We start from the raw sequence: 14,455 nt of genomic DNA on the forward strand, positions 1-14,455 counted from the left end.
TTCCAATTAAGTTTTTTTGTGACGTTTTATCATAAAGCAAATATTTTTGAATTCTAAATCAAAACCGTCATTGTGTATGAATCTGCGTACAAACTATTACGTACCTACTAACTATTTCAAAATGTCTCCTCTCGTTAAAAAACAAGTGCTACATACATACAGTTCACACAAGAGAATAAAGTTTTGTTAAACAAAACGTATGTTTAGTAAGGAAACCTGTTTTTCTGTAACTATATTGTTCCTTCGTGTCTATTCATTATGCGATGGTAATTGTCATGTTAAAATTGCCTTCTTTGTTTTACAAATTGTGTCCTCGATGTCTTAGAGTGCAGTAGAAAAAATGTTTTTAGCTCACGAGAGTTGTTTAAAATAGAATTAATTTTACTTATTATTTTCTTTTTACTTTTAGAAAACTTTTTTAATTTTGTTTCAATTTAAGTCCGGCAAATTTTGGCCTAAGGGGTTAAGTTTTTTTTATTAATTTTATTTTTATTTTTTATGGGCACCAAAATCACTTCTATTGATAATTTTAACACTTTCACACATCGTCTTAAGAAATAATCTTGAACATTTCGCACCCTAAACCAATTTGTACCCTACCATATGGCCGAACAAAAGATGAACAGTAACAATCCCAAGGAGTTAAAACACAAAAAAGGTTATAATTAATAACAGTCGTAATTATTCTTTGTAAGATTAATTGAACCTTATTTGTTTTTTTTTTACTATTGTTTTTTTAGACTGTGATTAGGCTGCTTTTGTTTCTTTATACCTCGCCAGAGGTATTGTTTTGGTACACATCGACGCGATGTTATGAAAATAGACGCTAAATCATATTTATTCTCTTAATAAGAGAGTTTTGTACTGTTTTTTCCTTGTTTCTGTTTCAGACCTTGAATTTCACTTTATTTTGGGATGTGAACTATATTTCATATAAGGTAAACTTTATTTGTTTTGCATGTATGACTAATTAAAAAGTAAATGAATTGCACAAAAATTATCTAGGTACTCAGTTTGCGTCCAATACAAAGGTTACAAATATTTCTCCCGTTCCAAACGTCCCGCACAGTGGGCCTAATTAAAAAAACTCCAGACAAAAATTTCCAAGACAATTAAAAGAGGGTGCGACACTAAGTCCGATTTAATAACCAATCGAGACCGACACCTAAAGAAAGTAGCAAAAAATTCAAAGAAGAATTTCTTCCCCAATATAATTTCGTAATCGCCGGACCGTACGTCCGGTTCCGGCAAAAAACTGAGATACGACCTTCGGGAGCCTCTTGTCAGAATTCGTGTAGTGTGGATAAGATAGGCGGGACAATTTGACGTTTTATTGACAAGATAAAAAATAAACCTTTTGTTAAAAAAATATATAAAAGCATTTTTGCAATATTCTTTATTACAAATGAACATATTTTTGTGAACATAAAACTCCACGATTGACCGTACATTTCACACCGTAATTTTTTTTCTTAAAAAGAAACACAAAATTAAAAAAAAACAATTTCACAAAAAAACTATTCTAAAATAATAAAAAATCCCAGGCATATCCACGCAATTCAAATCGGCGATATGACGTCAATATTTACCCGGGTAAAAGAAGGTGGCAAAAAATAAATTAGGCAAAAGCTCATTTCGGCTGAAAAATCTTTCGGGCGACATCTGGGGCCCGAGGGTTGGTAGGGAGGGGATGTGATTTCTTTCCCATTACTATTTGAACACTTAAGTGGTAATGGCGGCCTACAGTTGAGTAGGTACTCAGATGCACAGTGGTTAGAAATTGGCATTGATGTGGGCGTTATTTTATTGAGTGAGTGCGGTTTGTGTGTGTGTGTTTTTTTAGTTTTTTTTACAGAATGTGTTTTAGGAAAATGATTCAATTTTTGTGGTTACTGCATTTTTGTTTAATTTTGTTAACTTAATCATGTACCTATGTGTTTGCGTCGTTGCGTCCAGTGTTTCAAGAACTTATTTTAATTTGTTAAACGCTGTTATAAAAACTAAAAGTGCTTTTACAAAAATGCATAAGATAAAAAGGAATTTGAACCCAAAAAAGGGTTGACGTCAAAAACTACACAAAATTCGACCCTATCCAACAAAAATCTCTCAGCGAAGGGTTAGGTGTACTTCAAATTAATAGAAAGATAACTTTGGTGGTTTCTTTTATTTTATAAAAAAGCAAGGGTTTCAACCTTTGGTTTACTTTATATTATGGACTTTGTGAACTTTAACCTTTTTGCTAAACATCTGAACATTATTTTTAGATAGCCACGCCGTTCGAAGTATGGCGCATAATTAAACTTTAATAACGAAGGAAAAATTAAATTGTATAGAAATATAACGTATTTATGATAATAGTTAAATTAACTATGAACTATTTGCCTTATAAAGGTTTTATTTAGAAGGCTTAGAAGCCACAAACATCAGTTTTTTTAAACTAAAGAATCACAAATCAAAAACACAATCAATTAAACGTCTTCAAAAAATAATTGAAACGTAAAAAATGGCAAAAATGTCTATATAAAAGGAAAGAAAAATACGGAAAAACAAACGGAATACTGAATGGGAGGCGACGGGCGCTAATTTGGACGCAAACATTTTGTGAAAATCAAATAAAAGCCGATCACGCGAAACAACCTTTTTTCCATCTCGGTTTCTGCAAATAGACTACAGTTTTTTACACTTTGAATAATCTTGATACTTGATTATTTGTAGGTATTTTAGTAGCAATATGAAAGCAAAAGTATTATGTGTGGATGTTTGATCTGTTTTCACACTAAAGCTATTGAATTAATTTTGGCAGTAATATGGCGTAAACATCTGAATAACATAGACTTTTAATCTGGGTGCAGGATGTTCCCTGAAGAAGCAGGTGAAACCGCTGGTAGATGCCAGTTTTGCAATATCTGTTAAAGCGGTAATCACATAAGTCATAATTTTTAATATGACAGCAGAGCTTTTTTTAACGTTACCTATTCCAGATACACACACGTAGCTTTCCTTTATAAATAATTAAATTACAGAAACATTATAGAAATAATGTGACTAAAATAACATATTTTGAAATGTAGTGTACATAATGTGTAACACCCAAGTAGGTATTTTCAAAAAAGAAAATGCGAGTATCAAGACTTATACTCGCAGTACACCCTGCCCTCTTTTTCTGAAGGGTAGCACAAAGACGCGGTGGAAAATGAAAAAAAGCGACAGAAAAAAAGATAACTGAATCCCCGAAGTTGAACCAATCATGGAAATTACGTCGTTTTCTATTGGACGATTCTGTTTTGTGATATTTTTTTGTAAAAAAGCATTTGTTTTTCAACCGATTAGCTGGAATTGGTAGGTTGTTTGTTGGCTTTTTCGCGAAACTATGTCTAAATAGGTATGATGTTGTAATTAAATGTTTTTAGTAGGCTTTTCTTATAATATCCTAGGTTGATTTCCAAGACTTCGTTATTATCAGATTGTGCGGAAAAGTTTTTTATGTGATGGAAATATTTTCAAATATTTGCAACAACAAATTAATAATATTCCTTATGAGTTAGTTACTAAATCATGCAGCTCAAGTATATCATAAGATTACCCCAAAATTTATTACTCTATTTAAAATCATTTATCTAAAAACTGCAACATTTCCTTCCAAACTGAAAATGGCAGACAGCCAAAATATACCCCATATTAATATTACATTATTTACCACTAAAATACCACATAATTTAAACCACCCTTCCCCAGTGGGACGAGGATTTCTTTAACGCGGACAAATTTTTCCATTAATATTTTTTCACAGAAATGATAAGATGGATTACGTGGTTGAATTAACGGTTATTCCCAAAGGTACCAAGTTCAACATCCCCTTTCTTGTGGTTATTTTTAGGGTACAAAATGACGTAAGCTTTAAAAGCGATCGTGCGAGAAAATGGCCGACATCAACGTCAGAATTGAATTATATTTTGCTGTATGTTTTAGTAAAAGACTTTATAATTAATTTTATTTCTACCACGTAATTAAATGTGTCCAATGGGATCTTAGCTATTGTAATCACGCGCTCTCAACGCATTATAGACGCCATGGGATCTTCAATGAATTTTGATGGCTTTATTTGCTTTTTAATGTGTATGATATCGACTGCTTATGCAAGCAGACATCTTTAGTAATTGTTATAAAAGCTGCCATAGCAACGAGGATTAATATAATGGTTGAAAATTACGGATTTCAATGGGAAGGTAATATTGGTTGTTAGTCATATGCACCAACCGCATTTGAACAAGACGGGGTCCAAAATTATCATTTATTTAGGCCGATATCGCATTAGTTTAATTTAAAGGAAATGCATTTTGTGCGCTACGGAAGCCACAACAGTGCGGTTTGGTTGTGGAGATTATTTTGACTGAAACGTATTCCTATCTTCATTTTAATATTTTGAGTAATATATCACAAAACCTTTGCAGGAAAAAAATATTTTTAGTTCACTTTAAGCCTAATGTATAACTCCATACGGCTAGGTTAGTATTTTTAAGTTCAATATTATTATTATTTTTCTAGATTGAGGTCTTTTTGCTCCAAATAACCTTCATTTACGATTCGACCCCGCAATGCAAGGTATAGTATTCCATAGATCAAGCAGCCGTATTGTGAAATCCTATTGATGAGTTTCAGACACCTCTCCTGCCCAAATCCCTGATGGGACCCGTTTTATGCTTACCTACTATAGATCGAAGACTATCTATATACAGAAGGGTAAGTTCATTATCAAAATTATATGTATTAGAAGTTCAATTCTATTCCTGCCTGTAATTGTTAACGTTAAAAATCGTACCTGATGTTGTAATGAAAAATCCTTAGATTTCTGAAGTTAACTATGTATTTGATATCCGTGTCTAAAAGCGTTATGTTCATAATTTTTTAGACTGTTGTAAAGGGTGTGCAAGGAGTCAAATAGACATGCAAAGATATAAGTATGTCGTGAACTCGCCATCACGTCATTGTATTATTTATTTATTCCTTTATTAAAGCGACTGTTTTGCTTAAGTCCATAGAAATGATGGACGGATTACATAAATGGCGATATGGTTAAAAGGAATATTAGTGACATCAGTCAAAGATGGATGGATGAAAGTGAAGTTAAGTTGAAAGAACACAGAATAAAAAATGAATCGTGGCTTTCTACCAAGGGACCTACAGTTCATAAGAGCATTAAAATGAGCTCTCTAATAAAACCAGATCTCGCAATATAAACTCCATATAAAATTGCAAGACTCAATCTAAAGAGAAAGCAAATTAACGTGTTATAATCGAATACAATTTTATTTTTAATTAATATTGTGAGTTATCTAGATGCGTAGGTAGATTTTATCTATTTCCATAAAAGATAGATAGCGGTGCTTTTAACATATCGTAGTTGAAGGAATACATTTTTATATTCTCTTACTTTGCACACAAGGCCCTCACTGGGAACGAAGATAAAAACTCTGAAACTGAATTAAGCCCAACACTAACAGCTCAAAATGATCTGATGAAGCATGCCCATCACTTCGAACACACTACAGCTAGTGTTGTGCACATAGATATCGATTTAGACACACAAGAGAAGGCTATCCCGCTAGCCCGTGACCATTGGTTCTAAGAACTTGCGTGGGATGACAAGCAAGTTAAACATAACTATTGTATGCATAAGTGCATATACTTGAGGAAATAACAAGGCGAAACCTTGAGAAGAAGGGAAAGGTGTTGGAGAAGAATTTGAATCTGAAGTTGATTTGTTTAACAAGGAAGAAGATGTGAATTTGATTCAAGATGGCGTTTTTGTAACAACATTTAGGGAATCTAAGAATGAAGGAAAAATACTATGCATTGTTATCTAATTCCTTTTAATAAAAAGTCTAACTATATACTGTTGTTGACACATTTATCGAATATGTTTGTTTATGCTACTGATTAAGTAATTTTCCTACGCCTTACATTGTATGTTAATCATTACCCTTTTAGCTAGCTATTCTTCTATAAACTGTTTGTGGTTATTGTATACAGTGGCAAATATAAACTCATTATTCATCTTCTGTAATTCCCTAATAAGCTCACCAAATCTTTAAAAATCATCATGAACATCATCAGCGTCTATTTAAAGGACAAAATGATTATCTTTCAGATTTTTACGTCGTCATTGCAACGCAGCTTCACCCGCGGGCTCAGTAGAATCATCGTCTGTATACCGTGGCGCAATGATTCTATTGATTTCCACTATCCCCCCGCCTCCCCACCCCACTCGCGAACACACGAGATCACCCCTTCACCCCCTCTATATAAGTACATAGCACCAATAATTTGCACAGGGCGTGAAACCGTAAAAGGCTATAGTATTTATGTTGGCGTAGGTCATTCAACTTCCGAAAATGACGGTAATTTTGAGCAAAAGCATTTTGTAAATGATCATGATTTTGTAGCTGAAATGATTGGAAACGATACTGTAAGTAGCAATGATATCAAACACTCATTTGAAGTGGTAGAAGTAACTATAGGTATTATTATCGACACTACTGTAATAGTTACAAAAACTGCTGATTCAAATACACATAGAGGACCTATGTATTTTCAACTGCAACATTTAGAAACACCGCTATCAAAACTTCGACAAATGCCCTAAAATTACGAAAGATCTAGAAGGCTAACCAAGTACCCGATGCTCAAATTCAGTTGATTGCTAAGGTATAGAGACATACCTATGCTCATATCAACACAATCTGGATTAGCATGAAGCTAGTATGTATAGTTGGGCAGGATTACGGTGACGAATGGGGTATAAAGCGCCTCGAATGTTCTAGAATTAATCTGAGTGATGAGTTAGAAAGAATGATTGAAAGAAGATGTATTAAAAATAGAAGAATCTGGTTGCAAAAAAATAATACAAAAGTATACCATGGTTGGTTACTGAATCGATTTGTAAATTCTTTTAGATACTGTTGGGAAGTTACTCTATCACCGGGTGACATGGCTATATTTTTTATGAGTAAGTTCTCCTAGGCCGTGGGTGAAACCGCGAGAAAAAGTTAGTTGGTTAATACGGGTACACTAACATAACCGAAAAGGCTAAAAAGTAAAAAAATACAAAGTTGTCTGTTTAAAAGGCGAAAAGGTTCCGTAGAGAAAATTATTCGAATATTTCTCTCAAAACTTTGAAGAACATTGGACAGAAAGTCTTTGTTCTTTTAGAGAATTTTTCACTGAAACTGAAAAGTTTTCAGTTTAATATTGAGTTTCAGTAGCGACCGGAAGGAGACCGTTTAAGTTTTGCGTACACCTGTTATTTTTTTTTAGTTAGTTATAAAATTTATAATTTGCTTTGTGTTTCTTGTTAGCTTTATAATTTGAACTGTATTATAGTTTCCATTTTGATTTCGAAAAGTAGTTATAATAATGGTGAGATTTTTTCTTTGTAGTTTAACTGGCCGCATTAGTACTATGGTATGGTACCTATGTGTAAAGAAAATATATCATCTTTATTTGAAATCATTCTTTATGTCTTTGTTGGTGAAATGCTCAGTATAAAATAACCATGGGCCATCGTATAAACACTCAAAAGATACTCCCAAAATATAAAACGAAATATAAAGCAAACAAGAAAATCTTCTTTATCGAATGTTTCCAAAGAAAATGTAGGACGAAACTTCGCCTCGTATCCAAGTTTTTTGTCCTATTGTCATGCAAAATCTTGAAAATAATTGGGGAGTGGGGATTGACGACTTTTTCGGCCTATTTTGAGTATGAATAAGGATGTATACGAACTTTTTGTGTTAGACTTTTTGAACAATGGAGGTCCAAGTGTTTTCTTAATTGAATTCCCTATGTTTAAAAAGATTTTGTTGTAAGAAATGTTGCTAAGGTTTTTATTTACGTACAGAACCGATTCAAGAGTCCTATTCAATATATCCTATGTTTCTAAGCTAGTTATCTATATAATAATGTTTATAAGCTAGCTAGCTATCCTCGCTCAGTTGATTCTTATTTCGTTTAGCGCTTTTAATTATTTTAACTTCGAAGTATATCATACCTTTTCTGATTATTCTCAACTAATAGACAGGCTACCATTTTGTCAAACTCAACCATACCGCAAGGTGTTATAAAAGATTATGTACTGAGTAACAAAGGGGGAATTTTACCAAGTAAAAGTGGAAAAACGTGGGAATATTTCATAGCTACTGAAAGGCTGAAAAAGGTGTTCAGTTGTAACGTATTATTAGTTCACGACATACGTCGGCTCTACATAGTTATACTAAGTGGCTTTTTAAATATTTATTTGTCTATTCAGTTTGTTTGCGTGTCAAAAAAAACGTTCTTAGAAACCATTGCTTCATAAATTACAGTAGCTTTGTTAAAAAACATAAAAAAATTTAAAACTGTTAGTAAAATTTTTAAGATCATTTACGAGTACAAAATACCAACACGCCAAATAAAAAACTAACAATAGTGTTGAGAAAAACACGCCAAAAAAGTCGATAAACCGAATAAAATCGCAGCGATACTGTCGACGCGACTTGTCGACATTGCTACAATTAAAAAACTCATTACTACTTGTAACCTGCAATCAGGGGATTGTAATAAATGCGTTAATTATTATGAACGGCTATGTCGAGTTTTTTAGTCTGTCATTATAAGCACTGTTTGTAGGGAAAAGTGTTTTTAATGGACACCGTTTAATGTTGAATCTATTCATTTATACGAGACTTATAATTAAAAGTCGTTTATTGGAATTGATTTTTGCTTTCTTCTGAAAGAGTTTTTTCTTTGTTTAGATTAAAAATGAATTAAGAAATAGTTATCAAAGACCCGTGTTTTTGTTCTTTGTCATAATAAAAGCACGATAAAAAAAAATTGAATTTAATACAAAAAATGTTAAAGACAACTCAAATCAACATTAATCATTATAAAAAAACTAACATAAAAACCCTATCTATATAAACATATTTTAATAAGATAGAACATGTTCTCCTAAGAACACATTACAAAAACAAGATCCACATACAACTACATACAACTAATTGCTTTGCTAAACGAAACAATAAAAATCTCGACAAAAACATGTGATTGAATTATAATGCAGATACAAATGGATGCCGGCCGCCCATTGGCTGTTACGAACGTGGAAAAACACGTAAATTTTTTTCTATCTAAGCCACGTAAAACGTACTTCGCTTGCAAGGCGCCCCTCCCATTGGTCGGCGCCGCCGCTCGCCGCTGGCCATTGGAGAATTTTTTTTACCGCTTTTCACGTATACGGTTCTACATTTTTTTTCTAAGAAACATCGGCCAATAGTGGGGAGCCTATTTTAATTACATCGTTCTATTTTTTCGTGACGCGCTCGCGTTCTGTTTTTAAATTTGGATTTGGTGCAGACATGTTGAATTTTTAAAGCTTGTTCTATTTAGAATACGTTAGGCATTTGTTTTTATAGTTCTCTACTATTTTATTCTTTCTTTTGATCGCCATTACATAAACTCGGCTTTGCATAAGATAACTCTATTTGTTTGTGGTTATATTTTCATACCAAATATGGGGATTTTCGTTCTTCAAAATGTAAGTTAACAGGTAAAATTTTAATTGTTTGGCAGTAAATTCCCTAATAGCAATTTTAGAGGGCTAACAATTTCCTTATAAATCAAGAGATTACTTTGGTCACGTCACGTAGCGTATTTTTACGCGTATTTTATTAACATATAAATAGCACATATTTTGTTTTGATTGCTATGTTTTATATTTTTTTGTCCTCATATATGTTTAGAGGCAAAAGTATGAGTAATGCTAGATGTATAAATAAAGCGACTAAAATAGTTTTACGTAAGAATCTATTAAAAGAGCGTTCGTAATTGGCTATTTTAATATTCGTTTTTGATCTTAGATTGAGAATAACACTACAAATGCATATTTTTGAAAATCACATAGGCTTTAATCTTTATGGCCTGTGTACCACTTAAACTTAAATGACGGATTATTCTTACTCATAAAGTTCTAATTATGTATTTGTTAAATAATTCATCTCTAGTAACCGTGAAATAGATCCTGTATGCTAACATTACAAATATCGATACCTACACCGAAAGACGCTCTTTCTACCCTAACGTCAAAAATACACTTTGAGACTCATGTTGAAATCCTAACCTCTTCCGTACACAAACATCGAGGTCGCTCCCACCATCATCTGCCTAGCCTTTTCCTTACACAGAACGACCGCTTTGACCTTCTGTACTCAGATACCTCTTAGCAAAGACTGATTGTCATACCTTAAAAAATGGCCGGGCAAACGATATCCCATGGTAAGACTGGTTATCATAAAAAAATCTCCAAAATGATCCACTAACCTGTATGCAATCTCGTATGCTGTTGCACATGACTCAACTGCTTGAACCGTCGGTCACAGTAGGAACACTTGTAAGGCTTTTCCCCCGTATGCACTCGAATATGCTGCACCAGCTGATGGTTGGAACTGAAGGACTTCAAGCACTGCTGACACTGATGAGGCTTTACTTCTCCTCCAAGACCCCTTTGCAGTTCTCTTGCGTGCATCTGCATGGCGTTTTTGTGCATAAATATCTGTAACAATGCGGGTTTGAGGGTTATTGAAGGTCGTTTGTGGGGTTGAAGAGGACTGAAGATTGTGGTTATTATATACTGGTTTTGGTGGAAGCTGATGTGTTAAAACATTGTTTCAAATGACGTCTGTTGGTTACGTTTTTGATGATGGGCTAAGATTGGTTGGTGACCACGATCTTCAGTCATGAGGGGCTATGTAAAGAAAAGAGAATGGTCTTAAGGCATATGGGATATCACAATTCGAAATAGGAGGATACGGAGGTAACACACTTATATTTCTGAAGTGTTAAGTCATGTAGCGTGGGTCTAAGCTTACGTTCAAATATACTGAAGGGAGGTTCCGAGAACTATCTGAAAAATATTCAAACTGGAAAACGAGCATTGGAACCACAGTAAATACACCTTATTACCCAATATATCGTATCAAATATCCATACAAATCTACGGAAACACTACCAGTAGTAAGCGTAGTACGCGTTACATACATACAACACTTAGAGCATTGAACCGACTGGAGGTGCTATGAGCACAAATGATTTTGCGAAAAAGTCTGCCAATTTGCGAGTTGACGCAATAAATAGGCACTGACAGCTTACTGCTTTTTCGAAGTGATCATTATAGACGTACAAGACAAAATTGAGTAAACTTAGTGGGACTTTGTTTTTCGCATAGGTTTGCAGCATTATGCTGTGCGAGGGCCGTATTGCGTACTCGTGACGTATACTACTACCCTCTCATTGTTCATTCTTTTTTGTTATATATATCACGCAATCTTATATATTATCTTTCTTATTCTTTCTAAATACAAATATAAAATTGACGCACTTGACTTGAACCTTTTACGAAGATGAGTGGCGCTTTTCAGACAGAAGGTAAGGCATGGCAATGGCGTTTCCAGTAGGTAACATACTCTAAGCCACAACCATACATACATACACCCATGGTGGTGTTAAGTTTCGCGCGCGGCGTTCTATAATTTTACCGTGGCAAAGAAATTGCCTTCTACTAGAAGAGATAAGGGGAAATTATAGAGACTTAATATTATTTAGTACCATGGTTTCCATGGTTGATTGCGACCGCTATTTCTTAGTTTAGTGACATTATTGGGTCGTATTGTGGGCGTTTTAAACTGTACCTATTGTTGGTTATTAAAGTAAGTGTATGGTAGTGTAATGAAAAAGGTTTTCTTAAGAGATGGAAAGAGTTTCAGACGTGGTTCTTTATGGTACCTACGATTGTTCACTGAAAAATAAAAGAGGGAAAAAATAAAGCTCATTGCTTTGACTCATTTGTATCTTGATGAAAGTATTGTAAACAGTAATTTTTGAATCTTATCCTATGGTAAAATGTCCCAACATAATTTAAATCTTTGATATGCGAAAATATGTAATTGGTTTCTAGTTATTATAAATGGTAATTTAAGTGGTTTTTGTAAAACTGTTTTCCGAATAAAATAAAATAAAATACCTTAAGTCAGTATAAAAACATAACCCAAAGGAATATCCTGCTCTGAAATTGCCTTAAACCCTAGAAAACTTAATTTCTCAAACATATAAAGACATGACAGGCTAGTTTGCCTATTCGTACATAAACCGCGGAATCTTGACGCGTTAATAAGCAACCTACAGTTTTCGTTATTTTCGACTTTCTATCCAAAAATACTGATTAAATCTTAACTACGCGTGTGAGTTCGTTTGTTTTCTATGGTGAACTAATATTTATATAACATTTTTATGTTTTTTATGTAACATTTTTTACGTTTTTTGTGTAACATTTTAGACATGAAAAATCATTTAAAACTTATGTATCTTTAATTGTAGTGAAGCAAAGAAGAAGACAAATGCCCTTTTTAGTAAAACAATGTAAAACTGTTTTGTGCACATTGCATTTCATACCTATTTAAATACCTAAATGAGTAATTTCTCTACACGAGTTTAAACATATTTTACAAATGATTTTCAATAAATTGAAAGCTATTTTTGGACAATTACCACATCTAATTTGAAAAGTAAACAACATTATTTTCCCCAGTTATATTTGCTGTCATCCAGCCTCTTAGTAATTTTCCTAAAGGAAAAACCTTATAGCACTTTTAAACGGATTGTTACCTTGACCTTACTTAATGTTCACAATTAAAAATATGACAGGATTAGTTTTCGCGAAACAAACTTTGAGATAAAAAAAAATGCCTTTATCTCTTGATTATGCTAAAATATCTCTATCACTTCAGGGGTTTCAGTGTAAAACAAACACTCTCACGCAATTATACTAGAAGAAAGGCCTAGCTTTAATAAACAGCAATACCGCATCTTGTTTTCGCGCACCCGGATAAAAAGTAGACCTTCTTCTATCCATGAGCTTTATAAAAGGAAAATATTTTTTTCAAATCAGCCTCTTGAGATTAGCACGTTTCGAAATAGGCCGTTCAGCTTAATAATATTAGTATCAAGAGCTCTAGTATAGATTACTTCATTAGTTACATAACACAGAAAAAACATCAAAGTTTTATCAATACTGGTTGTCATGTTACAATACTTTAATCTCGACCTAATCTCGGAGTATATATTTTATACGTTTGCTTGTGTATTTATTGAAAACCCTTCGTTCTACGATTGCAAAGAAACGACTTTGGACACGCAACCGTACAGTGGCGGCCATGGAAACTGATACCTACAATATTGTAATAAAATCTATGTTACGCGACCTATGAGCTGTATTGTACATATATTTACTTTATACGGGAATTCTTGTGCCTATTGGTTATTTTGTTAATTTCATTAAGATTTTTTTTACATGTTTAAAGATGTTAATAATGTTATTTTTGAGAGTTTGTTAAACTTTTTTACAAAAGATTCATTACATAAATATTAAATAAACATTGGTCGACTGTTAAAAGTAAATTAAATAAAAATAGATTACCTCGAATAGCACATCAGAATTTTGATTGATCCACATTTTGAAGAACTATAATTATTTATTTTTTTACACCAACTACTTGTAGGTATCGCGGTCAACAATATAACTGAACTTAACATTTTATTTTAAATAATAATTTTATTCCGTCCCGCTCTCAAAGCGGAAGGAAAAATATTACAAAAATCAATTAAATACAACATAATGTTTGTTTAAAAAATTATAAAATTATGTCACCGTGTTCCTTGTTTGTTGAGGAGTAATATGTCTGAAGCAGGAAATAATAGGCAAATTGCGATAAATCTAGTAGAACAGCGGAAAAACTATTAATTGGTTTATTTTTTAATACCAAAACAGTCGTTAAATTAACACTTAGGTGTCACAAGCCGCAACTGTATACACGATTAAAATTAATAATTACATATTCCCACATTTAGCTTTACTTCATTAATTAGAAATCACGCATAAACAGACAAAAACCTTGCATATAATTTATAATAAGAATAAACTGCAAATCTCAAAGGTGTGCCAATAAATTTGTCCTGTAGTGTAAACCTTTCACGCGTGGTAGAAAGTGGGCCCACCGCCGTATCACGCAACGAAGAAATTGCAAAGAATTTATGCTTTTGATACGATATGACGCCGAGGTCTAAGGTTCTGTTCCCGGAAGAACACTTGACTTATTGTTAGTATCGACGTAACTGCCAGTTTCGCTAGTATTTATAGTTAAGTTGAAATATCTGTACCTTTAGTTGAATATCGTTTGGTTGAGTCTGTCGTCGTATAAGTAAATTATTGTATGGTAAAACTGATATGTATATGAGACGAGATTTTTTAGTTCTTTGCTTTAGTATATTATTCGAATTTATGAAATTGAGTTCTTAGATAGAAACAATTTTACTAGTACTCAATCACGAGCGTGATATATGTATTTATACACTGTCTATCGGGTTAATA

At 33.1% G+C, this 14,455-nt stretch overlaps 1 protein-coding gene across 16 annotated transcripts in view; it reads right to left on the reverse strand.

The window, feature by feature from the left end:
- LOC110375050 (zinc finger protein 135) overlaps positions 1-14,455 on the reverse strand; it is a 107,622-nt gene that overhangs the window by 19,178 nt on the left and 73,989 nt on the right. For all 16 annotated transcript variants that reach the window (XM_049849570.2, XM_049849568.2, XM_049849564.2 and 13 more), the window contains one exon: positions 10,354-10,585. In XM_049849570.2, coding sequence (XP_049705527.1) covers positions 10,354-10,585 — 232 coding nt within the window. The remainder of the gene's footprint in view (positions 1-10,353; positions 10,586-14,455) is intronic.

This window comes from Helicoverpa armigera, chromosome 26, assembly GCF_030705265.1.
Source record: "Helicoverpa armigera isolate CAAS_96S chromosome 26, ASM3070526v1, whole genome shotgun sequence".
NCBI classification, from domain to species: Eukaryota; Metazoa; Arthropoda; class Insecta; order Lepidoptera; family Noctuidae; genus Helicoverpa; species Helicoverpa armigera.